Genomic DNA, 26,620 nt, shown 5'->3' on the forward strand with positions numbered 1-26,620 from the left:
AAAGGAAGATTGGAAAAATTCCTGTGAGATCGTCTTCTCTTTTAACCCTCCACTGCCTAGGTCATTGACTTTTGACTCTCTCTCTGTCTTGTGAGACGCTCGATCTTCATGCCGCGGAGGCTGCACGGCGTTGCCTCGACTTGTCTTCGCCCTTTGTCGAAAGCTCCCAGACAAACATCCTTTTCCTTCGCATTCACACCATTGTGTCTCTCCTCCTTTCTTACCCTCGCGCGCCCAATGCATCTCAGGTGCGTGCGACTCACACAAAAAATGCATTGAACAACGCTGGAGACTCAGACGGTAATTTTGTCTTCCTTGCAGCACGTTTCTGACCCAACGTCTCGACACACCGCCAAGGGATAATGACTCGACAGAGAAGGAAGAATCCTGCCAGACGGCCACAAAAAACGTCGACTGTGGACTCTTCCATCGATAGTTGACGCTTATCATGAGTGATCTTTCAATATTTGTTCACCAAAAATATGACTCGACGCATGCCATCGAGAATAGGGGAGGAACTTGTAGATAATGATGTCCTAGACAACTCGGAAGATAGTGATCGTGCGTCTCAATTAAGGGCGTCACTTGCAAAAGTGATCCGCACTGTTTTTGCTCAAATCCATCTGTCAATTCCACTCGGTTTTTTTCCTACCACTTCTTCTCCTTCATCTCATGATGGATTCTCACACAAGAGACAGCAACAGTGGTGGAATGTTATACAACTGTAGCGTGAACTTCTAATACAGCAATTCACATTTCATTTCTTTTCCACACGACTTTTTTCCAGCACTCCAATGGCAGCATCATCCTCTCTCTCCTCCCTTTCGTGCTCGGCAATCAACAAAGTGAGAGGGCACGATTGAGAGCTTGATTTTCGGTTGCCAGAAAAATAGAGAGAAGAGATTTGTGGTGGTGAAGTCCTTGACTTCTAGAGATGGGTGAATGAACTGTTTCTTAGTAAAAACACACGAAAAAATAATACAAGAAATGTTTTGGGCACACAAGAGAGAGAGAAAAAAGAAAGCCTCAAGAGCGGTGTCTTATTTCTTCTCCTATGACCATTGTACCATCATCATCGTCAATTCTCTGCGCTCGCCTGTGACGCCGAGGAGGAAGCAGGGTGTGATTTGTGAGTCAAAAGGATTCATGTGGGCACTGTCGGGACCAATTTAGTCCTATTTAGCCACTTATGCAGGATTCCCATGGCCAGACGAAGGGGTGAGGGTTGCGATGTCTCCGTCACACTCCGCTTCACGCCACCACGATGATTCTTTCCAGTACACAAACTGTAACCATCGCGGGGGAGGGTGACACATCAGTCACCACTCCTCGGCGTCTTTCTGTGGGCCTTCCTGGTCGCAGTGGCGTAGCGCGCGATCGCCATCCCAGGAGTCTTAAAGGAATATTCTGGGCGCTCACTTTCTAACGATTCAAGTTGTGTTATGGAGAAAAATCAAAAGCAATGCATGAATTCAATCATCTAATTTTTTGTTTTTTCCTTATGTCTGATTGATTATTGATCACGAATCATTATAAATCTTGCAATAGGTAAAAAAAATGTCACGAACTAGCAAATTTGAAAAACTACGAGTTGGAAGATTTTGTAATTCTCCGGAAAGCAATCATAAATTTGTTTATATACATCTAGCTGGAACAAAAACAGAGTCTTTAATTGAAATCATGACGATTTTATGATCTGTAAAATAAATAATTAATGATCTTCTGAAATAAATTTATTGATTTCATAAATTTGATTCTATTTTCATGACAGAGAAACGTTCCTTTCATAAAATCTCGAATGAATTTCGCGACAATCTTGTAATCTTGGTTGGAAATAATGTGGTTTCTGCATTTTCTTCTGGTAATCTCAATATGATTTTGCGGTCATCTTCAGAACAGAAACCTCTTAAGTTATTGGACAGCATCATCGAATTCCTCGATTTATGAATTGATATTTATCGCAAGTCACAGAATTATTATCTCTTCACCCTCATTCTCTCCGCAACTACGCCACTGTTGACTTGCCATCCGGAGACGCTTCGAGGAAACCTCGAGGGGGAATTCTTCTACAATGAAAATTAAAAGATGACGGCACCCAATTCCACAGCGCTTCCTCGCTCTGTCCAGAGCCGCTTGCCACCATGAGGGTCCTCGAAATGCATTTGAGAATCATTCTAATTATAGTCATTCCGAAGGGTGAAGCGCAACTGAAGAAATGCACCCCTATTCAAATGCCAAAACAGACGAGATGCTTGTCTCTCGCCCTCGCCCAGATGATGGTTATTTGTGATGTTTGAAGGCAAACTATTAAAATCCGCCCCCAGGAAAGTCATGAGGGATGTTTTTCCAACTACCAGACATCATATCAACAATGGCCCAGCTTTCTTGCATTTTAATGCATTTTCGCAGGAAATTTCTGGGGTGTTGTTTGTCGAAGGAAGACAGACATTAAACACCATTCCCTGTCCCGTCTTATGCACCCCTCCTTGAAGACATTGCCTTCGGAGACGGAGCAATTACTTGCGAGAGTATTCCTCATGTCAGGACATTTTCTTTCTCTCTCCCAGTTAAATGAGCAACGATTTTTGAGGGCAAAAAGCATGGTGGAAAAGTCATCAACATATTTTTCAATTGGCCTGAAAGAGACCCAGACATCAATCCATTTTAAGTGAATTGATAACACACCCTTATAATTTCGACATGCACAGAAGACTGAAAATGTGGAAAAGAGGAGGAGAGAATGGAAATATGATAAAATGTTGCGTACACTGCGCGTTGACATATTGATCTCACCCTCATGCCCAATGATAACACCACACATTTGAGCCATGTTCCGCTTTTATTGGAGTAGATTGGAAAATTTGTTTTCCCAGCGAAAGCATAATGAATAAACCAGCATTTCACTCCTACTAATTCCAAGCAACCCTCACAATTTTTCAATTTGACGCAATGTCGCGCAATATTCGCCTTTTGTCCCTATCAAACAGCGTTTTTCAATGCAATTATGTCATTATGGGGTTTTTCCTGTGCACAAACACACACACACACACTCTTCTACGGCCATTCAAACTGGGTTTTATTGATGCCTTAAAAATTCCGCAGATGAATAACAACAATCATAGCAACATTTTGCAGAAGCTGGCGCGCAGAAGTGCAATGAAAACCGCAATAGAACGACTTCACTGTTGATTTGAATTCTATCAATACTCGATGAATAAATCTATGAGATTTATTATTCGCATTGAGATTTAATAGCGCACGAAGTCCTCTAAAAACAACCCATCTTTCAAGCATTTCTATGCTTTCATTATGTGCAATTGTCATGAAAATGATCAAAGAAAGATTTTATAGACTCTTTCAAGATGAAGGTTTCTGTCTCGGATTAAGTCACAACTTCACAATTCAGACCAACTATAAACTTTTCTTTCAATCTATCGTCGAATTTCGTGTTTTTGTAGTAGAGAAAAAGATTTAAATACCAATTGTTTATACTTAAAACCTCAATATTCGAAATATCAAACTGAGAAATACAAAACAAAAAAGCCTATTTCGAAATCTTGATTTTTAGCAAAGACATTGAAAGAGCTAATTTTAATTTTAGTATCATATTTCCTCGTCTAATGGTATTTTCGGCTGTTTCTCACAGAACTGCACTTGATGCCTCAATTTACACATCAGAGACTCACAGAAGAACAGTTTTGAGAATGACCAGAAAGATAGTGGCTCCAGATAGAGAAGGCCATTAGAAAAATAAATAGAAATAGTCATCCTATCCATAGTAGCTTATCTCAGCATCACTTTCTATGCAAAATAATGGGAATTCTCTAGTGTCTCTTCTCATCATTTCACTCACTTTGCCTCATATTCGTCACCGCAATACATGTAAGCGATCAGATTCAGAGGTGCGAAGCTCTGCGGCATGTGATGGTCTCGGTGAGATTAATGGCAGAAGTACGAGGAGTGTAATGTACCCTATCAGTTTCCAGACTTGCCGCTCGCTGGCCAGGGAGAAAACCTGCAAAACCCCGAGGAAATGGGTGGATTCTCGAAACATTTCCAGTGCTGTGCATTCACTCATGCATGCGACTTCTGGTTGCTCATCACCGAGGCGAGATTGGTCAACAAAGCGACAGACACATGGCATTATGAGCTCAGCATTTCCCTCCCAACTCTCTCTCGGTTGGGCGCGAAAAAGGAATATAAATTTTGTGGATCAAGCGAAAATGTATAACTGTTAGCATCTCTTGTCCATGGCGGAGGAATTGGCCGAGCCACATAGTGTGCACTATCTTGTAACCATAATTATGTTCCTTGGCTCATTTTCGAATTAAATTCAAGAGTCAGATTACAGTTAGCCATTCTGTTACGATATTGTTGTACTACTTAAGTTGCGCGCCGTGCAGTGCTGGATTCTCGCGGTATCCAGCGAGGTGTGAGCGACAGAGAGAGAGATGCTCATCCGCCTGTGATTGTGTATGTCTCATGATTCTCCCCGGATGGATCGCAATTCTTAACGGTGCCAAAACCTTTTTAGTGCCTCCCGGCAAATCCGTTCCTCTCCACTTCTTTTCAAAACCTCGTAAAGTGTCTTCTGCCCCTTTTCCTATATACATACCTTTGATCTCTCTTCGCCCAGAGATTCGCGCACAAATCTGGAAATGCGCCTCACCCTCTGGCCACACAGAGGAGGACAAAGGAGCTCCTCCAGCGAAGGTGGGGAAGGCAATCAACAAAGGGACTCAGCGAAGCATTGCATGGCCAGGAACTCGCGGCCATGACTGAAAACGGACATTGGAAATAAATTAGTCTCTCCCGGTGACGTGTTGTAAATTTAATCTCTCGAGGAGAGAAACAGACAATTAGCAATAAGTCAATTTACAAGAACTGATAATTATCTAATGGTCATTGGATGGGAAAGAAAATGTTACAGGGTCGTATGTTTTCCATTCGGATACAAACATTTTTCTCTCTCTCTCTCTCAATCACTTCCATTGAGCAATAATTCTTGCATATGACACAGACACATTGGTAATCACTCAATTGCCTTTTTTACTCCACCACAGCACACCAAATTCATCTCCCTTTCCCTTCCCATGCCATGGCTTTTCGCTATTCAAATTCAACCCGCGCAATCTTCGTCAATTGACAGGCGAGCCTAATTGATAGAAATTTGTTGTATATAGCTAGAAAAAAATATTCTCCCCACTTGGACTTGGATGTGTTTGTTGCCTGATTGAGTGCAGCATAGAGCGAACGAGATGGAGACTCTGGGGGTCAAACACCCCGCATGCCCTGCATGTCACAGCGGCCTACTAACGGGTCCACACACATGCACCAACGTTCGACTCGCGTTGCCTCATTTTACAGGCGACATTTATGCTCCCAGCATACAGCCGACTCAGTCAACACTCGCCAGAAGCCAGTCGGAGAGAAGCGCCAACGCTATTCATGCTTTTGGCACAGCACAATTTTCTGTTTCCACCTCTGAGCTTCAGACGAATATTGTGGAGAAATTAATGAAAATAAACAGAAGGAAACTTGAGCAGATTCGCAAGCCACGCCCATTCGTTTGTCCCGCCCATTTTATTGCTTTCGTCATCCAAAACCATCTTCATATGCACAGAAAACCTTCCGACAAGTAGAGATCCGAGCGACGCATTATCCCCACAATCTTCTCACGCTGCGGCTCCCCAGCAGCCCATGAGCGGCGCTCTCGACGCCGTCGAATGTCACTGCGGACCATTCTACACGTGTTGCAGCGTGCGGCGAGCTTAGCCCCATTCCGAAAAGGAGTGCTCGAAGCCAAAGCTGAGCTGCCACATAGATTTCCATCCGCGCGATCTCTATTTACACACACCCAGGCAGCCATTCGAGATCCACCAGCGAGCCCACGACCGGAGGGATTCGGCGGAGAAGTGAGAGGTGGATTCTTCCACGATCGCGTGGTGGGCACAGTGGATCTATTGTGAAGAATGGATACGGATCGCTGGATCCAAATGAGAGGTTTTCTCTCCTATCTCGCGCTCGAGCCTTTGTGTGTGTGTGAAAATTGCCTCGCTGGCATCATCCGAATGGGTTGAGATTGGGGACGAGGAGGCGAGTTTGAAGCTCATCAGCGGATTGACTTGGTGGTGAAAATCAAATTTATACCATCATTTTCCCATCTCGCATGCAATTGCACGTGATGCTTCAGTAGGAGATAGAAGGGTCACTTGGCCAGCCGTGGCCTCAATAAAAGGCAAAATGGGCCCGGAAACTGAAAATCTATCATTGCTTTCGAAAAATACCACTGAAGATCAGACAAATTGAAGGTTGTAGAGCTAAATTCGTAATGACCAACGGCGAAAATGATATTGAGGAATTTGGGGGTAAAATAGATGAAAGAAGAAGATTTAACCTCATTTTCTACCTTCATTTTTGAAATAATTAAGAATCCAGAGCATAATGTGATCAAGAATCAGTCGAAAGATTGTCTCCAAAAATGTCTTTATAATTGTGGAATTTTTTTTAGTTTTTCCTTCTCGATTTTACTCTAATTGAGTTTCCTAACATGCAGATTCCCTCTCCAAGGTAGCCCCACACGTCGCTAATGTCGGAAATTCATATTTATTTAGAAATGTTCATGTTGAAACTCAAGTCCTTGCGGCAAAAATGCAGGGCAAATGAGTGTGACATCAATTAAGTAAAATCTAAAATGTACAGACTGGTATTTCACTGATCGCTCCTCTGTCGTTTTGAGACACTGTGAAATAGGGGCTCCGCCCTTATTGGCCTTAGGCACAGAAATGTTGCCTCTGCGTTGTCATCGTCGAAGCCATCGACTTGCTCCTCAACCACACACGCATCGCCACACATCGTCATACAAATTAATTATTTTTCGTCCGCGAAACTCTCCCCCCATTGAGACACACTCGGCTGACCTCCAATCAATGAGAAAATCAACAGCGCGCCAAAGGAGTAAACCACCAACACAACGCACAACAAAATCGTGCCTTTTGCGAGAAGTATTACAAGTCAATCATGAGCTCTTGGGGCTTGTTTCTCTTCTCCCATTTTTCTCCATGCGCGCGCCCGATCTCTTGTTAAGCAATTAATATGTAATGAATAATTGCGCCAATTAACCGGGTTGCGTAACTCCACTCCTCCTCTTGTGCGCCTCTGCGACACGGCGACTTGGCGTTTTTTCTTTCTTTCTGGTTGACACTCTGGCCACTGGAAATGCCATCCGTGAGTCACAGGGCTTCACTTTGAGCGGGGAAAAAGTGGAAAATCAGCGAAAAAAGTGGAAAAACAGAGCGCCCCCGGGTGGGCTCGAACCACCAACCTTTCGGTTAACAGCCGAACGCGCTAGCCAATTGCGCCACGGAGGCTCATATCGTGTTTCGCTTGTGCTTCTCTTCAGCTACACTACCCCTCCTCTGCTCACGAACACCACACCGTCCACAGGGCCGCACTCCGCTCTCGCTTTTACACGCGCTCATGGAAATGACAACTCTGTGCCACGAAGAGCTTATCATCAGCGGCAACATAAGGGAAAAACAGACACATAAAAAGCTGTGGGAAAATGTAAACAATCATTAATTGACTCTCTTAAATGTATAACACAATTGTAAATTATACAGTGCACTCTCATTCTCTCTCTCTTGCTTTTTGCTTCCACCCAAATTCACATATTTACCAGAGGTAGAAATGATCCACAATAAAACAGGCAAGAAGAATCACATTTTAACACTTTGTGCGGAGATAATTTGAAAGGCAGCGCCATCATATTTTCCCTAATGAACATAATTGGGCTCAGGAATTCCCGCCCCATTGTCTCTGTCCTTACGGTCATTACGACTTATTTGGGACTGAGAGTAATTTTCCCGTCCTGTGGCCTGCACTGAATGGTGCTCAAGTGGAAAATCCCCTGGAGAAAATCGGCCAAAACATTCCGTGGAATTCAGGCGAGTGGCGGCAAGGCCGCAGCTCGAAATCCGTGAAAAGTGAGGGTCGCACTAAGGGGCGCCCTTGGGGCGAACCCTTGGGGCCCGAAGCCTCCGTGGCGCAATTGGCTAGCGCGTTCGGCTGTTAACCGAAAGGTTGGTGGTTCGAGCCCACCCGGGGGCGCTCTGTCTTTTTGGGCTGTGTGTTTGTGTAATCTCTCAAGTTTTGTCATTTGAATAATGGCCACATACACGCTCCTCCGCATATCAATTTTACTCACGTAGTAGTGCCAACTCAATGGCACAGAGAGGCTCTCCAACTTGTGCACTGGTATTTGCGAGACTCCATCGAAACATGGAGCTCAGGCAGAGATGATTACAAAACCTACACGCCAAATGGGAAAAATCACTCAAGGCCAGAAGATTAGAAACTAATATTGTGAGTCTTTCTCGCCTCTATGGTTTTATGATAATTTTTGCCTACAGTACTCCTTTCGCGCAGATCGTATTTTATGCGCCAACACCCTAGAGATTGCTGGGTTCTAGCCGCGATTGTCCCAGAAAGGCGCCCACAGTGTGGACACACTGAATAGCAATTGGAAACAATTACAATTGTGCCATCCGCGGCCCTCGCTCCTCGTCCCGGATACCATTTTGCCGAGAGAGAATTTATTTTCATCAACAGGCGCACCGTCACCCTCGCCAATTTGCCTCGTGATTCGCTCCTTCCTGCCGAAAAGTCGCGCCTTCGTGAGCCAACACACACGCAAAGCCACCCAGTGTGGGACAGTTGGACGCACATCCGCGTGAATAAATGGGAGGATTATTTCTGGCGATAAATTAGTAATCCGTCCGCGCACTCGCCCCTCGACGCCGCGAAACTCGTAGGGGAAAGCGAGGCCTCTTGGCCACTGCGCAATTCACATTCGGCGAAGGATTGATCATTCGCAGAAGCCAATGGTTTTAAATTCAATCAAATCTCAATTCTGAGTCTGCAAGCAAAATACAAAAAATATCTTTTTATCGATTTTATTAGTATAAATTACATTTTTACGAGTTTGTTTTCCTTTAACCGTACTTGGTTAAATGAAAATTGTGTTTCTGCACGATTTATCTGGAGATCTTTCAATATCAGGACTCAGGAGCCCTATACTGAAGACCAGGAACTCCTAAGTCTAGGTGAGCAATCTATTTCTAACTCTCATTTCATCCAGCACCAGATTCTACGGAATTGTCCCTTGAGATACTGGCACTTATCTTCATTTTCTCAATGTTTCTACCGTACTCTAATGATGGTCATGAAGGGCTATTATGAGTGAAAACCGTTCAAAATTGCTCAATTGAAAGCGCTGAATGGCCTCAGGCTCGGGCAGACTTGGTCTCCCCTAAGCGGCCCATCGTGCGTCGTGTCCGCCGATCTCGGGGAGGCGGCCAAAGGACGGGGAGCCGCGCTGCGAGAGTGTGCGTGGGGGCTATTTTCTTGCGCGATGGCGTCTCAAAAATAGCCACTCTGGCGGGCATTTGAGCCTCTTTGGGCTGATTATTGCGCTCTCGCGTATGTGGAACGCTCGCGCCGCTCTCGCCCCGCGGCTCATCCTTTCTCACTCACTCGAGTGCCCACGGCTCCACCACAAAGCACCCCGCCGCGATAAAAATATTTTTTGACTCGCTTGCAAATACACACACAGCGCACATTCTTGTAGTCCTATTTCATGATAAATTCCGGCTCCTCACTGTTGACACCCGATGGGGGAATGTGCTGTGAGGATAGCGCAACGGGGAGGCGCGGGAAGTGATTTACGGCCGTGCTATCAAGAGCAGACTTTGATCCTTAATAGGTCTCTGTGGCGCAAAATATCACGAGACTCTCATTAGAGTCGCGTCTCATCACCAGGCGCACCCATCGCACGCTGACAGCGGCAAGGGGTTAATTTTGTCAGTCGTGAGATCGTGACTGAGCGTTTCAGCGGAATGGGAAATTGAGAAATCCTTGGGCCGCGATGATGTGGTCTAAAAAGCACAGCGCTGGCGGTGTTGGTGATGGAAAAAAAGACAGTGACAGCGAAAATAATCCTGTGCTGTTGAGGAATGAATCGCGGGCAAGTGTGGAATTTGCGAGAGAAAACGAAAAAGGCAGCAAAAAAGAGATATGAAACATTCAACAAATGACTTTCCTGCCTTAACCCCTTTTTGCCAACACCGAGAATTCTCGATGTGTTCTTGGTGTTTGTGGTCGAGAGGAGGGAAAAACGAGCACGAAGAGGCAAAGGCAACTCGCGAAATGCGCAACAGAGGCTCGAATGAGAAAATGCAGCCAACAGGAAGGATCAGCACTATAAATATGGCTTCTGTCTGCCCCCCGATCGTCCCTCGGCAGCGGAAACCGCCCCTCGCTCTCCCGCGCCAGTAATGAGATTACAGCGGGTGAGAGGAGATACATTGTGCCACATTCGAGTTCAATTGCCAAGTCCTTTTGTCCGCACGAGAAGACGATAGGCCTAGAGATGGAAATGAGTGTTTGAAAAAAAAAAATATCGCTGTGAAGAAATTGTCCCTGATCACGCAACCAATTCATGCACTTACAATTCCTCCTCTGCACATTCACACACACACACACGATCGCCAATCAACCACACACAAGTTGTTGAGCTAAGCAAGTTGGTATGAAACGCGATTAGAATAGATTTCCACCAACTCGAGTCTCACCCATGTTGATCCGCCGTCTCGCTCGCGCTCGCGCGATCGCTCTCCCTCTCGCATGGGGGATCGCGGACGCGAAACGAAAACGATGGATCGGGGACGGAACGGATCAAATTCATATTGCGAAGAGACTTGGGCTTGGCATTTTCTACCAGTGAAATTTTCTCTTTTCCCACACCACGTCCACTCGCCAATTAGGATGACCCGCAGAGGAAAAAAGACACCCAGTGCAAGACGCTGCGCTAGAAAGCTAAGGACATTATACACAGAAAGGCAATGCCACGGGGGAATTTAAAACCACACCATCAAATTGGATTTTCTCTTTATGTGGGCTTTCGGTGCTCTATCGCCTCTCTTCTTCCCTCCACACACTCTGTGTGGCACTGAAACTGTTGAATGCCCCCCCTCCGCCGCGCGCGCCCCCCGTGAAACCAATCTACCAAAAAGGGTTAACAGAGAATATCGTTCACTTCAGGCTGTTGCTTCATGCCCCGTTCCATCAACTGCGCCTTTCACACAGAATCCCAACACACACGCAATCGCTCACAAACACCCACGGACTCTCGCCACCCCGCGCAATCTGGCATTTTCCTCTTTCAGGCACTCGCGTAGCCACCTAAAAAGCCCCGCGAGCGACAGAGAACATAACACTCGCACTACCGCCGAACAGGCGCTCTAGCAAGAGTGCCAAGCAATGCATGATCACGCGATCAGATTGTATCCAAAGGACATCAAAAAGAATGATCTTCTTAGCGTCCAAGAAGAGAGGCAAGAAGTACCCAAAGTGGCTTGCACACAAGTTAGTGTTATGAAAGCCAATAAACCTCATCTCTCAATGAAAATAAAGTAGTAAAATTGAAAACTAGAATTTTCACAATCTTCAGGAAAGAATTCTGGGACTGTGATCTTGGGCGGAGCATAGAAATGGGCGTGAATAATCCTTTCATCCTATACTTTCCGGTCAAGATTTCTGAATGTTGAGAGCAAAAATCATCTCTGTGCCAATAATACCAGAGCAAATGGATAAGCATTTGAGCAGATGTCAAATCGATCGAGAGAGCAAATTGGAATTTAACTGTCGGCGCGCCTAGTGTTAAGAACGGAGGAGTCAAGGGTGTGTTGCCTTTCCGTGCATCGGCACGGGAGCGAGCGAGAGCCACGATCGTGGCATGAGAAAAAATACAGTGCCCACACACATGGGCAAAGCAACCCACAAATGATGGGTTGCCTATTCGCCTCTGAAAAGTCACAGGGAAACGCCGAGCATACATATGCGGAGCTGGGGGACGGATGGGTTGGATAGCTTTCGGTCTCTTGCTCTCTCAGCACTTTTCTATGGGTTTTTCACCACCACCACCGCAGCACGCACACAGCGATCGGTGGCGTAAGGACGGCACATCCATGGGAAAACAAATGAGGAGAACCTACACACAGCCTCAATGGCAAAAAGTATTTCGAAACAGTCGCACGGACACAGTGGCGGGCCAAGTCAACTCCTCGGCATTTCTCAACACCGAGTTTAGTTGTATGAAAATTGCCGCGCATTGCGGTACGGAGAGCGCACGTCAGTCGGATTCAGGAGTGCTCAAGCTCAGAAGTTTACCATGGATTTGCCAAGGAGACCCTGAAGGAGGCGCAAGTGTTCTTATTATTTTTCTTTTGCCTTTTCCGCCAACTTTTTGAGTTTTTGCGCTTCGCCAGAAGCAACAGTTTGCAACTTTTTCAACAAGTGTGGAGAGAAAAAAAAAGTGCTGAAAAGCTCCAGTGAAGAGAACCATCGGAAAAGTGTGCATTTCTTAAAAGTGGAATCAGAGAGACTTTTTTTATCTGTGTTTTACCCAACAAATTAAACACTGACGTCACCAGTTCTTAAATCTGTGTTTTCATGACTCTAAACTTTATTGACAGTGCGGAGAAGGCACAAAAAGCGATCTCTCGATGATCATCAGTGACAAACTTCTCCCTCAGACTCTGAAAAAATGTTAGCACTCAATTCGAGAGAAAATGATTCACGAGGATTTTCATCATCGCCACTCATTTGGATAACTCCAATGTTTCTCTAATGTGATTTCTCAAGGAAAATTTTATCACTTGGGAACATTTCAAGGAGATTCTGTTGAAAGTGCGCGCAACTCAAAACACACAGTGGTTAATTGCTTAAACTTTTGTGAAGATAAACCACACAGTTTTTTTTTCATTTCATAGACAATAAATTGCAGTACAAGTTGTAAAACATCAGTGTCTTTTTGGAAAGTCGTGTGGAAAATTGTGTGCTGTGTGCAAAACAGGAAATTTGTGTGCGCCAATGGGTTAACTCGGACTTTCCAGCCCTGCCAGTCACATAAAAATATAAAGTCGGTACGTGGCAATTTTTTATATCTTCCCCCAAAACTAATACACTCACACGGCGAAATCCTCTCCACTTACACGCTCCAACTTTGAGTACTTTTTTTTCTGCTCAAAGAGCGTTTTGTAGGCCTCTTTTTCCTCATCGACACATTTCTGTGCGTTCGCTTGAGTGCTTGTGATTTCTCCGGATTTTTCGGGGCGCGCGCAGGCTCGATCATCCTCGCTTGTGGTGATCGCGCGATTTCCTTGGGCAGCCCTACCCACCGCCCCACCCTTGCTCAGCGCGCGATCGTTCGCGCTCGCTCGCGCGCTGCTCAAATAAAAACCCTGAATCACGAATTTCCTGCCACTGTGGAGTGGTTTTTCCCAGAATATTGTGAAATTCAGGGTGTTTGTGGGCAAAACTTGCCTGCTAAACATTTATTCCATGACGCTTTCGCGGGAATTTCTGGAGTCCTTCACGCCATCCAAAGCATCGAGTCAGCGCAAAGAGTTTAGCTTGCTAAACCACTCCAATTCTTCATGTGTGCATATCAAGAGCAGCACCTGAGATCAGCTGATTACTGCGCGTATTGGTATGCCGCCTATTAATTATCCGTCAGCGAATGGCCAATATTATGGCGCGTTGTTATATAAATAAATAATAAAATCACAAGCAATGTCAACGCTTCTCGCTGTGAGATAAAACATTACGAAAGCCACTTTTGGGCTGGATTTTCCTCACACCACAAAATGCCTGTCATAGGGTTCATCTTCTCAAACTTTTCTCCTACACGACAAAAGTGACGAGAATGGGAGGAGAAAAAAAAGAAGAGCCTCCACACACGATAAAAAAGAGTCCATGATACAATGTTGAATAGTTTGTAAGAAGCATCGGTCACTGAACTCCTCGACCCCAATTTCTTCTCCTTCCCAACTATTGAGTGTGTCTTCGTGTGGAGCCCGTGTGAACTAGCATTTCTTCTTGACACGATCGTGCCTGTAAAAGAGAGCTTTCCTCAAACACCCAACATCCGAGCATTGGTATTGAGGAGAGGCGTGGAAAAATGCCTCTCACACTCCTCATTGTATCCGAAGGGCGAAGCGTAGACGTCTCTCTAATATCCAAGAGAGTTGCACAGAATATTTTCCCATGTGCATTTTCCAAGATGGCCCCTGGGAAGCAGGCCAAGAGCCGCGCACGACGCGCAAAGTGTGGTGAATAAAAAAGGGGTGAATATCCTTCTCCCCTACAATAATGGCGCAGTCAAGGCTATTTTTAGCAATCCTCATGAGCGACTGAGAGGCGTGAGGCACGTTAGGATCTTTCTATATTTGAGCACTGCGTCGCGGTTTCAGGCTTTAGGGGAGGACGGGGCGCTCGCCACCACAACAAATTGTGCTGTGTGCACAATTCCCCATCTTACAGGAATCTTTCAGAGTCGATGTTAGAATCACAAGCTTTTCCCACTCCTAACACCGCGCGATCTGCCAGCAGAATTGTTCTATGCCACAAATTCCCCACGCTGCCCTACTCGGAGAGCAGCGATGGAGGCGTTTGGAGGAGCTCCACACGTGTGTGGGATGATTTTGTGAGAAAAGAGCTCATGTATTGGAATTCAAATGAACTTTGGAGATTTCCACCACTATTAAGGCAATTTTATTGGGCTGAGCATTTTTAGAAAGTCTGCATCGTGTTTTTTTTTCTGTCTCTCTCTCCTTTTCATCAGCACACACTCCTCTCGATGTCCGCAACGGAGTAAGTTTTATAAGGTGGCGCGCGAAGAAATGAAAGAAAAACAGCGATGAGAAGAGGAGTTGTGAAAAAAGCCACTTGTGTTGGAGATACCGAAGTCTATGGCTGTGGAGCTGGTAATCCCCACCCTGGAGCCAAATGCGCTCCACTAGAGAAGGACTTTAGCCGGAATTTGGGTCAATAACATAAGCAATTTCGTCATTATTTCTTCTCTTTGCCCACTCAATTGACATGAGAGCGCGAGAAAAGTTGGCATGCTGGGTTGGAAAAGCACTCTGAAGACATTTTCCCATTGAGGTCACACTTTGACCGACAGCAAGATGTCCACTCTCGGCGGACAATTTTCACCCCATGAAAGTCTAACACGCAAGCGCGCTCAGATTTCTCCTTTTCGCCTTGCGCACTCGCGCGTTCCACAAGTTGGAGCCTCTGGTCACACACTCACCACCAGTTCTTGCTTCGCCCAAGGGGGGAATATGGAAAAAAAATTCTCCAATTAACATTGCTGGCGAAGTGAAGGCAGCCTCTATTTGAAAAACAAAGCGGCCACTGGGGCGAGGTGGAGTGGTGAGAAAGAGGATGGAAAATGGCAATTGAACGTGGAAATATTTAATGCGATGACTCCAAAGTGAGGAGGAAACTCACTGCGCACATCACGAACCGCAGTTACTCCCTCTTGGGACATAGCTTGTGTGTGCTTTTTTCAGGCCCGTGGCGCAAAAAGCGCGATGTGGGATATTCTGTAATTGCGCCATACTCACACAGGCTTCCCACTTGGAAACATACTCTCTAGGAATCGTGCGAGCGTCGTGGGCCGATCGTGTGCTCCACCGAAGGGCGAATCGAGCATCACTCGGGATGACCAGTAGTGGTGAATTGGCACTTTTTCCCCAAGTCATGCACACACACATGCGGCCGAAGTGGGGAGCGGCGCGAGGGGAGGTGTCCTTGGTGTAACCCCTCCACCAGCGCGTTAGGAAGAGAGATTACGAGGCGAAAAAATTATCTACCCGCCACGCCATAAAGTGTGTGTGCATGTGTGTGATACAGGAATTTGATAAGCCGAGCTGCTTTTTCCTTACTTTCCCGCACTCTCATCGAGATAAAACACCACTTCGTGGAAAAGACGTCTCGCCAGTGCGCGTATCAGATGCAATTAGCCACCCCTGCTCAGGTTATGTTCGGTTTCAGTCCTCCAATCGGCATCTAAGCATTCTAGGCGGACGTATATGATCGTCCAGGCTCTTATAGAAGCTCTCTCCTGGCCATATGCGAGCAATATAACCAGAAAAATAGCCACAATTGGGCAAATAAACGAAAATCCCAACTCACAAATTGATCGCTTTGCTCGTGTGAGAGTTGATTAGGAAGCAAGGAGAGGCTCTACAGTATTTTCACAATGTCGAACGGGAAAAAGCCTCGTGATTGCCACACTTGAGAGAATTGGCTGATGATTTCACATTTTACCCACCACCACATCGATGTGTGTTAATCGTGACTTGTACCGCAAAGTACGCCTCCCTTCGTGCGGACGATCGTATTTAATGATCGCGCGCTTTGACGGCAAACCAGGCGAAACCCCACAGAATCACCGAGTCCACGTCGAAAGTATCAATTGCATGCCCCAAAAGTATCCTGCCCACATTCGCCGAGTGGCGAGAGCGAGCGCGAGAGAGCGCGAGAGCGACTTAACCCCAATCCTATTTGAATACGGGCGACAGAGTGAAATGTTGCGATGCGGAAGGCGTGCGAGCGAAAGGGATACAAGTGGATTGCTGACTTGGCATCCATGTTGGGGCTCTCTCGCTCCCCGCCTCGCCCCGCCACACCTCAGTGCTCGTGCGAGCCCCGTTTCGAGTGCCTCCATGGGGAATTTCAATCCATGCACACACACACGGGCGCCCCATCAGTAAATAAGCGTGACGGTGGGATATTCTGCCTCGCGCTGCGGAATTTTTATACAGTGTCGTCATCTATTTTGAGGAGAGACTTTCATCCCTCCCAAGCGCGCTCTCTTCTCTCAGTATTAATATCCTCTGAGGAGTGATCGCACACTCTTCTCGTCCGCGTGTCGCTCTCTACCCTCCTGAAATAGCCCACGAATTCCCCTGCGTGCTGCCAAACTCCGACGCACTTCTGGCTCTGGCCAGGAATTCTCACCCGAAACGCGGCCCAAGGAAGTGAAAAGTCCAGCGTGTTGTGGAAAGTCCCTGTGCCGGACAAGTGCGCTGAATCTCTCGTCGCCGCAATTAACTTGTCACTTCTGGGAGGTAAAAATTTCCACATTTCCCAACCTATCATTACTCTCCCCACCCTTTCGACAAAGGCAGTGGTGAGAAAAACCCACCATGAAAGCTAGAGGATACACCATTCGAGATCTAAGTATATCACACACATGTAGTGTAGTGGAGAGCGGGGTTTTTCGGGCGCAGTGTAGCTAGACGAAAACAAATACTTTCCGAAATATATTGAAGAAAAGATGTTATTTTGATAGATCCTGATAAACTTTTAGATTCATCAAAACTGATCATGTTTTTCAATGCTGTTCGTGCATCTTAATGCCAAAGCTACATCCGGTTTTCAGCATTTATTTTAGCAGACTAAAGAAAACAGTTTTTGCTGCTTTATTACTTGAAAAGAAAAAAAATACTTTCAATCGTTTTGCAACACTTAAAAAGCTGTCATTTATGCTGTCCAAATATTTACAGTAACATGAAAAACCAAAATAACACTACAATTTTGTGTAAAAAAGCAGCAATTTCTCGGTTTCCTTCGTGCACGAAACAAATATTCATCTAAGAAAATCACGCATGTCCAAAATACACTCGAAAGTTTTTTATGCATGCATTAGATTGCATGCGTATGTGATTTGAAGAGCCCTAATCCGTCTCCAAAGTGCCCCGCTCCACCCTATGCTGACTGTGGGTGAAAAATCCCACACGAAGTAGGCGCGAGCGCGGCAATCAAGCGAGAGCCGAGTGAGAAAAGTCACAAAGATCCACAATTGCGTGGATCGCGCGCGCTAAAATGGCGGCAGGATCACGAAAAAAATGCTCAGTTGTCCCACCAAAAAGCTACACTGGAAAAAAACTCGTGACTCATCGCGCACTCAAATTGTTTTTCCTCGCCTGGTCCACTCCGTCCGAGTGACGCAATTTCATATTGACTCCTAATGTTGAATTCAATTTCGGCAAATTGGGTGGGATGTCTCTTTTATTCTTTTGGAGGTTGCGGAATTCACGAGGATCTGCGCGGTATAAATAGCCTTGTCTTCCGTGGCCTGTGCTGATTTGTAGGAGAGAGGCACTCCCTCGGCAGTAATTACTTAACCCATCACCCACATTCTGTCGCTCTCATCTCGCCAGTCCGGCGGAAGATGAGGCAAAAGCGACAACAAATTATACACAGCTACAGAAAAAGTGCATTAAAAATAAAATGTTTTATTGTAAATTATCCACACGTGACACACATTCTATGTACAATGGCCAGAAAATCATTTGTGTTTTTATATACTCGCGAGCGCGTTTTTTTTGTCTTCATCATCATCAAGATTTCAGCACTTTGCACACCGATTTTTGTGTATATAAATTGGACAAGAGAGAAAATTGCATATTTTAAACTTGCTTACATTTCAAGTTGACTTGTTGTATATAAAATAGTGGAAAAATGACTTGAAAAAAAAATGCTTAACAGCGCGCGCACACCTATGAAAAACTGGCCTTTCGCCCATCTCTTTCGCACCATCCGCGCGCTCGCTTCTCCCTAACTGTGTCCATTCATATTTCGCCCATCTCTTTTTATTGCTGCCTCTTCGGCGCTCAAAGTCACATGAATGGACAAGAGTGCGAGCGAGACGGCGTGCGTGCCTGAGAGCCGCACACAACCTGCCGTGCTGGGCCGTGCGCCAGACAGAGACGGACTGCGTAGGCCTCAATAAAGCGACACCTGTAGATTCAGTGTGATTGCCGCTGTGTGTGTGTTCTGTTGGATCTCTTATTACGCAATTTGCACGACTATCAAATAAGACGTTTAGCTCACATGTGTGCCACACACAGCCTTTTTTCTTCCATAAAAATGCTTCATTAGAGTGGAGAGAGAGATGGAGGCGATTACGAGGGGAACATGCGGTGGAGTGGGATTCTACAGAATCAATCGTCAAGGATAAATCAATAAATCCACAAGAGAAATACGAAGAATATTTTGTGTAAAAAAATCAATTCACAATATGTAAATTCAAAACATATCAAGTCCAACTCGAATTCCACACATATTATTGTTCATAAATGCCGCCCATTGCTTTTCCTCGATCGAGGGCGCTGCAGTCGCCTAAGAGGATCGATCAGGATATATGCCTGAAGAATATCAGCCATTCTAACTCGATTTTTCGTATTTTCTGTGCACTTGCAGTGAGGACGAGAGACTCTTCCAGACCGTAATTTCGAGAAGCAATCAATTCGCAACTCTGTGACGGCGTTTTTCGCAAAAATTCTTCCATTTGTGACCAGCAGAAGGTGTAAATTGGACGCGAAGAGAGAACAGGAGTGTTTGCTCACGAGGAGAGACAATTGCGTGGAAGTGCTCGCAGGCGTTAAACAACGCCTTGTGTCTCATTCTTCCCATTTTTCTTCCACCTCTACACAACAAATAGGCATACATTTGTTACACAAATAGCAAAATGACGTCCCAAAGATTTTGTCTCCGATGGAACAATCATCAAACTAATTTACTATCAGTCTTCGATCAACTGCTACACGCTGAAACGTTCACGGATGTCACGTTGGCGGTCGAAGGACAATACCTCAAAGCTCACAAGGTAAGCAATATTTTTTTCTCTCCCATCCAATATTGGTCGCCTGAGTTGCTATCGGGAGTTTGCGGGCATGGAAAAAAGAGTTCTCTGTGTGCGGTCGATATGAGTAATTCTGGGGAGGTTTTTACAGCCACGCTTGATAAGGAGTTTATCGGAGAAAGGACTTATCGCGACTCTGTTGCTCTGGCACAGCCAACAAAACAGGGTCTGTCTTGCTCTGTTGACACACACTGATAGGAGTAATTGATTTGCTCATACCCTTAACAGCCCCCTTTTCTCCACTTCCTCTCCGCAGATGGTGTTATCGGCGTGCAGTCCCTACTTCCAGGCGCTGTTCGTCAACCACCCCGAGAAGCACCCCATCGTTATACTGAAGGACGTGCCGTTCGCCGACATGAAGAGCCTGCTGGACTTCATGTACCGGGGAGAGGTGTCTGTTGACCAGGAGCGCCTCACGGCCTTCCTCAGGGTAGCGGAGAGCTTACGGATAAAGGGTCTCACGGAGGTAAACGACGAGAGGCCCATGGGACCCGCTCACACACCACCCCCGCCTCAGTTGCACAGAATCCATCCCTACTTGGCGCAGCGGAAGCAGCAACAGGGGATGCTCCTGAGCAATCCACTGCTGGGTAGCGCGCTCACCATGCCCAAGCGGAAACGAGGGCGGCCTCGAAAGCTGTCGGGCAGCTCGAACGGCGCCGGAAATGACTATGATGACTACGAGTCGCGAGATAATCTCATTCAAGTAAGTCGCTGACAGAGAGTGTGTGTGTGTTTTCGAGGTCGAGTGATCCTAACGCTGTATTTTCAATCCAGGGCTCGCCTGAACTGCTGGAGGTGAAGATGGGTACGGACATGTACTCAAATTCAGGCAATGAAGGATCCGACGACAATCCCAACCGAGATGACGCTGATCAGGACTCCAATCAAGTAAGTTCACTGCTGAGATGCTGGCCAAAATGATCTTCTCGACTAATCCTAATCCTTCTCTTCTCTGCCTTGCAGGAAGCAATGGACACGTCAGAGTCGCAACAGAGCAAGTCAGCGTCTCATCCCGCCGCGTCGACGTCGAAAGAGCCGAGTCCGCGAAAGGATCAAGACAACAGTACCTCAGGTGAGTGTCTGAACGGAGATTGACTGAGGATTGGTGTGAATGAAGGACTTTTTTCCCTTCAATTGCTGCATCACTAATAATATTACTCTCTCGCAGGGTAACATTGAAAAAAAAAGATAGATATATTTCCAAAGAAATGCAATATGATAACCAAAAAAAAAACAAAGTCGGAAAAGCTAATGGGATTTGTAAAGCAACGCGTCATAGTGTTTGAGATTTCGCGCGGTTTTCACGAGATTCAATGAAGAAGAAAAGAAAAAAAGAAAAGACTCTAAAGTTGTCTGTATTTTCAAAGACATTTGATCACGCAGAAAAGTAATGTTTTAAAAAATGGTGATCGGATCGAATATCAGTCAAGTCGGCAGGTGAGTCGGATTCACTTTGTCTCTCCCTTGTTCTTGCAATTTGTTTTCGTTTGCGACAACTTTCTCGCTCGATCAAATGATAAATCGAAATAGGGAAATAGAGCTTTAGGGATTTTTGGCCGACGTGATATGATTGAATTCGATACACCGACATGCGGAAACAAAAAGGCTTTAAATCCCTATAGCTTTTCCTACAAACTTTTCATTGTCATTTGATTGTGGTGGGATTTCAAGATCAACTGGAGAGATGAAATGCTTGAGATACTTGTGGCTGTGAGACAGAGTAAATGTGTGTTTTTGGGCGTTTTGCAGGTGATCGGTTTGCCGATGACGGATCAGACGGCGATAGTGCAATGGACGCCACGTTTATGGAGCCCCAACTGATGCTGGACGAGTACGATGAGCCCGTGGAGTTCAAGTACGACCCCAACTCGGCCTCGCCGCCGCCCGCCGGCGAGCAGGGCGCGGCGTCGGGCACGAGAAGCACCACCGTTCAACTGGAGATGCCAAAGTTGACGCCAATTCTGCAGCATCACATCCTGGCGCCCCAGAAAAACCTACCAAAGCTACAGAAACGTCCAAAAGTGAAGCAGAACGGCATCTCAGGGGAGCAACAGGGCGGCGCCAGCACGCTGCAGGTGACGAATGTGTTTGGGAACCTCAACAACAATGACTTCATCGACATCTTCTCCACCAATCTGTTCACGTCGAGCGGCGCCTCGGCGTCCGCCTCCACGTCGCCGCAGTCCAGCACCACCATCAAGATCGAGCCGCAGATCACGAGCAATCGCAGCGGGAAGTACATCATCGATGACTCCGAGGGCTCCGTCAGGGATTTCTGTACCAAAGAGGGCGATCACGTGTATCGCTGCAAGGTGTGCTCGCGCGTGTACACGCACATCAGCAACTTCTGTCGCCACTACGTCACGTCGCACAAGCGCAACGTGAAGGTGTATCCCTGTCCGTACTGTTTCAAGGAGTTCACGCGGAAGGACAACATGACGGCGCACGTGAAGATCATCCACAAGCTGGAGAACAGCTCCGCCACCGCCGGCGGCGCCGCAGTGTCGGCGACCACGAGCCAGGGCCAGTAGCCTAGCGCGCCTAGGCTGCCGTCGGCCCCGCGACCACGAGTGAAAGAGAAACAATCAATCAACCTGTGTACCTTAAATTACAAGTAGAACTTATTACAATTGCTAAGACAACACGAGGAGAATGTATGATTTTCGAGAATTGGGGAACTAGAGATAACCTTAGGAGAAGTTGGTTATTAGTAGAGGATGTTTAATCTAACTAAGAAATATGGCTGTTGAGTGTGGCAGCGCTTTTCACATTTTGGGATGGACACGAGAAAGCAAGATACTATACGTTTAGAAGTTTGTTTATCTAGAGGTTTATATGCTAAAATAAAAAAAATATCATTCCTTCAAAAGGGTATTTTTCTAGGTATAGTAATTTGTGTAATTAAACAACATTTAATTATTGTGTAAACTATCGCAAAAACAAACAAGTTAAAGGATTATAACTTGAAATGATGAGGATCAAAATATTTAGACAAGACAATAGTGAAAAATGAGTTTAGAGATTGTTTATGATGCATAATTTTAGAAGAAGAAGAAGAACGAGAAAAAATATTGAAAACTAATATAAAAAAAATATATTCTGTAGAAATTGAGTACAATTTGTTAAACACTAGACGTGAAGGAAAAATAAAACAAGATAAAATAATACCATTTAAACTTGTTAAATAATTTTTAAAGAAAGAAACTTTATAAACTAATCAAATATGTCCATGTTCCATTTAATATTTCTCTTTTTTTTTCAACAACACCAACTTTTTTGAATTCTACTCGGCCAAACTTTGTAAAATGTTTTTTAAATGAAAACAAAAACTAGGGAATTACAGTAAATATAATTGAATATTATCTGGGACTGACATCCTGTGATCCAATCGAGTGTATGGCACTTTTTTTCTGTAATAATTAACATAATTAATGCGGAGAAATTATGAAAAAAAAGAGTGGAAAGAAACCAAGAATTCGAGCTCTCCTCAGAGGCCTTATCAATCTTGACTTGATATCTTGATATCAAATTGATTATTAAATGACGACAATAAGAAGAAAAGTATACAATTAAAGAAAATATTTACAGACTGAAAAAGATGCCTTGTTGAAATATTCTTCCCGACAAAATTGAACTTATTAATCACACGCAGTGAACATTTTTGAATATTTTTAATAAGGATTAGATAAGCGGTTCTAACAAGTTTTTTTCTTCATGATTTTCTCTTTAAAAAAAACAACTATTAAGATCAACCTGGAATTTAATACGGGACACTGAAGGAAAAACACTAAAGAAGTGATTATGAAAAATAAAATAGATAAAACATTGTATCGAATTGAGCAAAAATCAAAGATCGTTGATGCACTTTTCAATTGAAAAAAAAATCCCTAACTATCGTTTTATTTGAGGAATTCTTATTTTTCTTAGTCCTCTTTACATAGATAGTGCAATTTAGGTGGTAAGAATTTGAGAGAACTATACAAAGTAGCAATTAATATTAAAAATAAAACATAAAGAGAAGAGGTAAAATCATAAAATAGCGTGAAGGATTAACGGAATTAGATTCTTCATCAATTTACTATTGTCCATTTAACAAATCCATAAGATTCGACTTCTTCGCACGCAGAAGAACAAGAAATAATATTTATTGGAAAGATAAAAAAAAAATTTCTCTATCTTATGTAATTTTTATTTCTAAAACTGCACTCAAAGATTTATTATGTTTTATTTGTTTTTATTATATATTTCTTTGTACATTTTTGCACAATACATATTTTTAGGATTAGTAGATCCCAAAAGAACATGAGAAAAAACGCCCCGATCCAATATGCAATGAAGCGCGTAGAGGAAATTTTTTTTTACATAATTATAAATAGAAGACAGAATGCAAAAATATTGAAGCTGATGAAAGAAAACCTTCCAATACGTTATTAATTTTTAATTTAATTTATGGGTTTTTATTTTGTAAAGGTGTAATTTATTTTTCTCTATTATATTATTATGTCTCTTTATAAAAAAACACACTACACAACACAATACTGATGAGATAATTTAAAAAAAAGAGAGATAAAAGATGAAGTAATTCTTATTAAAGTGAAGTAGACACACACACCCAATAAATATAATTTACATCTATATACATATATTTTTTGGCAAAATATAGTAAATAAAAGTAATCAAAATTTAATCCACAATATTTTTTCGTTTCGATTCCCATTTTGTCGTCTTGTTTCGGTCTTTGATTTTGATTTTTCGTTTCTTTTCTTTCATTTAGTTTAAGATATGAAAGATTTTTAGGTTAACTTTGTATTTTTCTATCTAGGCGTTCTGGAAATCCTTGTGTCATTATTATTTGATACCACAATTTCTCTGAATATTTCTTTACTTTTTACCATTTCCAAAATCATTAACTTCATTGTGGCTTTTAATTTAAAATTGATATTTTTAAAATTCCAGATATTTTCTAATATTTTACATCCCCTACTTTATAAAATATTCCAAAGCCCCTTCAAATTCTTTACTGACACAACATACCAAAAGTCTAGGTATCTACGATTAGTCTAGCTGGGCTGTTGATTTCTTAAACCTGATTTTTTCGATTACCTAAGCTTATGTTCCGACTTTGGTTGATTTTTATCGTTTTTATTAAGGTTTTCCTTAGTTTCTGTATTTTTTTTTATTTAATTTGGTTCTTTTTTTGTTTTTGTTTGACCGCCTCGCAGATGACGTGATTCTGGAGTCGGGCAGCCACATTGTGCCCAAGCAGGAGCCCAAGGATTCCAAGTCAGTGCCCAATATCAAGATCCGCGTGAATCCCATCACGCAGACGTCGTCCATGAGTCTGCCCAACGCGCTGCACCTGCAGCACGACAGCCTCAACAACAACTCGCTGACGCTCGAGGGCGCCTCGTCGCCGCAGTCGCACTCGTCGCCGGCCACGCTGGCCATGACGCCGCCCGCCGAAACCCCCGCCACCAGCAGTTCCGTCGCCTCGGCCACCACGGCCTCCACTACCACCACGAGCACGCCCACGTCGGGGCGGCAGCCCGTGCGCCGGCGGATACGGCGGAAAGCCAACTCGGCGGTGGACGATCCCGCGGAGCAGCTGACGGAGATGAGCGTGCGCGGACTGAACCTCTTTCGCTACGCCAGCATCAACGAGGGCGTGTACCAGTGCACGGAGTGCGCCAAGGACAACATCCAGAAGACGTTCAAGAACAAGTACAGCTTCCAGCGGCACGCCTTCCTGTACCACGAGGGCACGCAGCGCAAGGTCTTCCCGTGCCCGGTGTGCGGCAAGGAGTTCTCGCGGCCGGACAAGATGAAGAACCACATGAAGACCACACACGAGTGCTACATGCCCAAGGACTGCGTCTATCCGCTCAACTTCCTCGTGGGCGGCGGCCTGGAGAACGCCAGCATGCAGAAGCTGGAGAAGATCGACACTGCGACTCAGTAAAGACAGAGAGTGTTGTGTTGCTGCCAAGAGGAAAACACCCAGTGATCTCCTGTGATCCACGCGCAAGACGTTACTATCTCCAATGGAGGAGAGCCAGTCCACAGAAGACCTCCATGTAAAACAATCCGGACACGACAAGGAATCTCTCAGCATCCTTCCTTCTCCTCATCAGCAGCACAGTTCACGGGAGACTTCGAAGAGACCGTGGTGCTAAAGTGCCTTAAATGATCAACATTCTGACTGACTATCTCTCTTCCAGCTCTCGCGCGAGAGAGAAGACTTTTGTTCTTATCAAATTTCTTATCTCACTCCTGAAGTCCAGAACACAAAATCTTTTATTTTCTAAATTTGAATTACCTTAACAAAAAAGAAAAGTGAATTAAAACTGAAGTCTATCGCTTTTTAGAAGTCAATTTGCTCCAAAAAATACTGACCTTTTAAGAGAAAGAAAAAAAAACACGCATAAACAAACTGAAGTGTAATAAAGAAGAAAAACTATATCACATAGAAAGAGAGTACAAATTAGCATAAATTAACCATTTCGAGGGAAATCTAAGTGAAATACCGCGGAAAGTGGAAGAAAAATGCCATGGGGTTGTTAAGGAAAACATGAGGAATTGAACGTAAGACAAATTCTTAGTCCCAATTGAACTTGAATTAAAACAATTTATCATCAATTTACGTTATATATTGTGAAATTTTTTTTTATTATTATAGAGTGGGAAAGGTTTATCACTAAATAAAGAAAAAAAAGGAATAAAAACACGAATCAAACCCGAGAAATTGCCTTCTTAACCTCCACACAATTAACATTTTGAGAATTAAACCATTAAATAAAAAATCAAAAGCTAAGCTTTGCTAACACTCAAACTCAGCAAACTCACAATAGGGAAAATCGAGAGAGTTTTTCGATTTTTTTTATTTAATTTTGTGATAATTATTATTTTTTGAATAATATTTTAATGAAATCTTCTTCTGTACATACAATTTAAAAGAAAATGTATAGACAAAAAAAACAATGACATGTACTAAAATATTTGCACAGAAAATAACAAAAAACGGAAAAAAGTTTTAGTGTGAAGATAATAATGATAGGAAAA

The 26,620-nt window shown here is 44.3% G+C and overlaps 2 protein-coding genes and 2 non-coding genes across 7 annotated transcripts; 3 read left to right on the plus strand and 1 right to left on the minus strand.

Moving 5' to 3' along the window:
* Positions 1 to 7,296: 7,296 nt before the first annotated feature.
* Positions 7,297 to 7,370, minus strand: Trnan-guu (transfer RNA asparagine (anticodon GUU)). Its single transcript has one exon. It is a non-coding gene; the product is annotated as a tRNA-Asn (tRNA).
* A 665-nt stretch (positions 7,371 to 8,035) lies between these two features.
* On the plus strand, positions 8,036 to 8,109 carry Trnan-guu (transfer RNA asparagine (anticodon GUU)). Its single transcript has one exon. It is a non-coding gene; the product is annotated as a tRNA-Asn (tRNA).
* A 3,819-nt stretch (positions 8,110 to 11,928) lies between these two features.
* Positions 11,929 to 22,803, plus strand: LOC132263668 (protein tramtrack, beta isoform-like). 4 transcript variants are annotated; one of them, XM_059763567.1, is made up of 6 exons: positions 11,929 to 12,983; positions 19,117 to 19,522; positions 19,815 to 20,264; positions 20,336 to 20,449; positions 20,525 to 20,633; positions 20,730 to 20,799. In XM_059763567.1, exons 2-6 carry the CDS (start codon positions 19,385 to 19,387, stop codon positions 20,732 to 20,734), a joined length of 816 nt encoding a protein of 271 aa, XP_059619550.1. In that variant the 5' UTR covers positions 11,929 to 12,983; positions 19,117 to 19,384; the 3' UTR covers positions 20,735 to 20,799. The 4 variants fall into 4 exon arrangements, with proteins under 4 accessions (XP_059619550.1, XP_059619547.1, XP_059619548.1 ...); XM_059763564.1 differs by lacking the exon at positions 20,730 to 20,799 and adding an exon at positions 21,311 to 22,803 and having other exon boundaries at positions 11,939 to 12,983; XM_059763565.1 differs by lacking the exons at positions 11,929 to 12,983; positions 20,730 to 20,799 and adding exons at positions 16,722 to 16,979; positions 21,311 to 22,803.
* Positions 22,301 to 25,520, plus strand: LOC132263830 (protein tramtrack, alpha isoform-like). Its single transcript, XM_059763822.1, has 2 exons — positions 22,301 to 22,352; positions 24,784 to 25,520. The coding sequence occupies exons 1-2, from the start codon at positions 22,301 to 22,303 to the stop codon at positions 25,518 to 25,520; spliced, it is 789 nt and encodes a 262-aa protein (XP_059619805.1).
* Positions 25,521 to 26,620: the final 1,100 nt, after the last annotated feature.

The sequence above is a fragment of the Phlebotomus argentipes genome, unplaced genomic scaffold (genome assembly GCF_947086385.1).
Source record: "Phlebotomus argentipes unplaced genomic scaffold, Phlebotomus argentipes genome assembly contig_39, whole genome shotgun sequence".
NCBI classification, from domain to species: domain Eukaryota; kingdom Metazoa; phylum Arthropoda; class Insecta; order Diptera; family Psychodidae; genus Phlebotomus; species Phlebotomus argentipes.

Bases quoted from the DNA above. Each gene is read 5' to 3' on its own strand.
- LOC132263668 (XM_059763564.1), top strand. From the start codon at position 19,385: ATGACGTCCCAAAGATTTTGTCTCCGATGGAACAATCATCAAACTAAT. The intron at 20,265-20,335 runs GTAAGTCGCTGA...TTTTCAATCCAG, and splicing joins CGCGAGATAATCTCATTCAA to GGCTCGCCTGAACTGCTGGA. The intron at 20,450-20,524 runs GTAAGTTCACTG...TCTGCCTTGCAG, and splicing joins CTGATCAGGACTCCAATCAA to GAAGCAATGGACACGTCAGA.
- LOC132263830 (XM_059763822.1), top strand. From the start codon at position 22,301: ATGGCTGTTGAGTGTGGCAGCGCTTTTCACATTTTGGGATGGACACGA. The intron at 22,353-24,783 runs GCAAGATACTAT...ACCGCCTCGCAG, and splicing joins TTTGGGATGGACACGAGAAA to ATGACGTGATTCTGGAGTCG.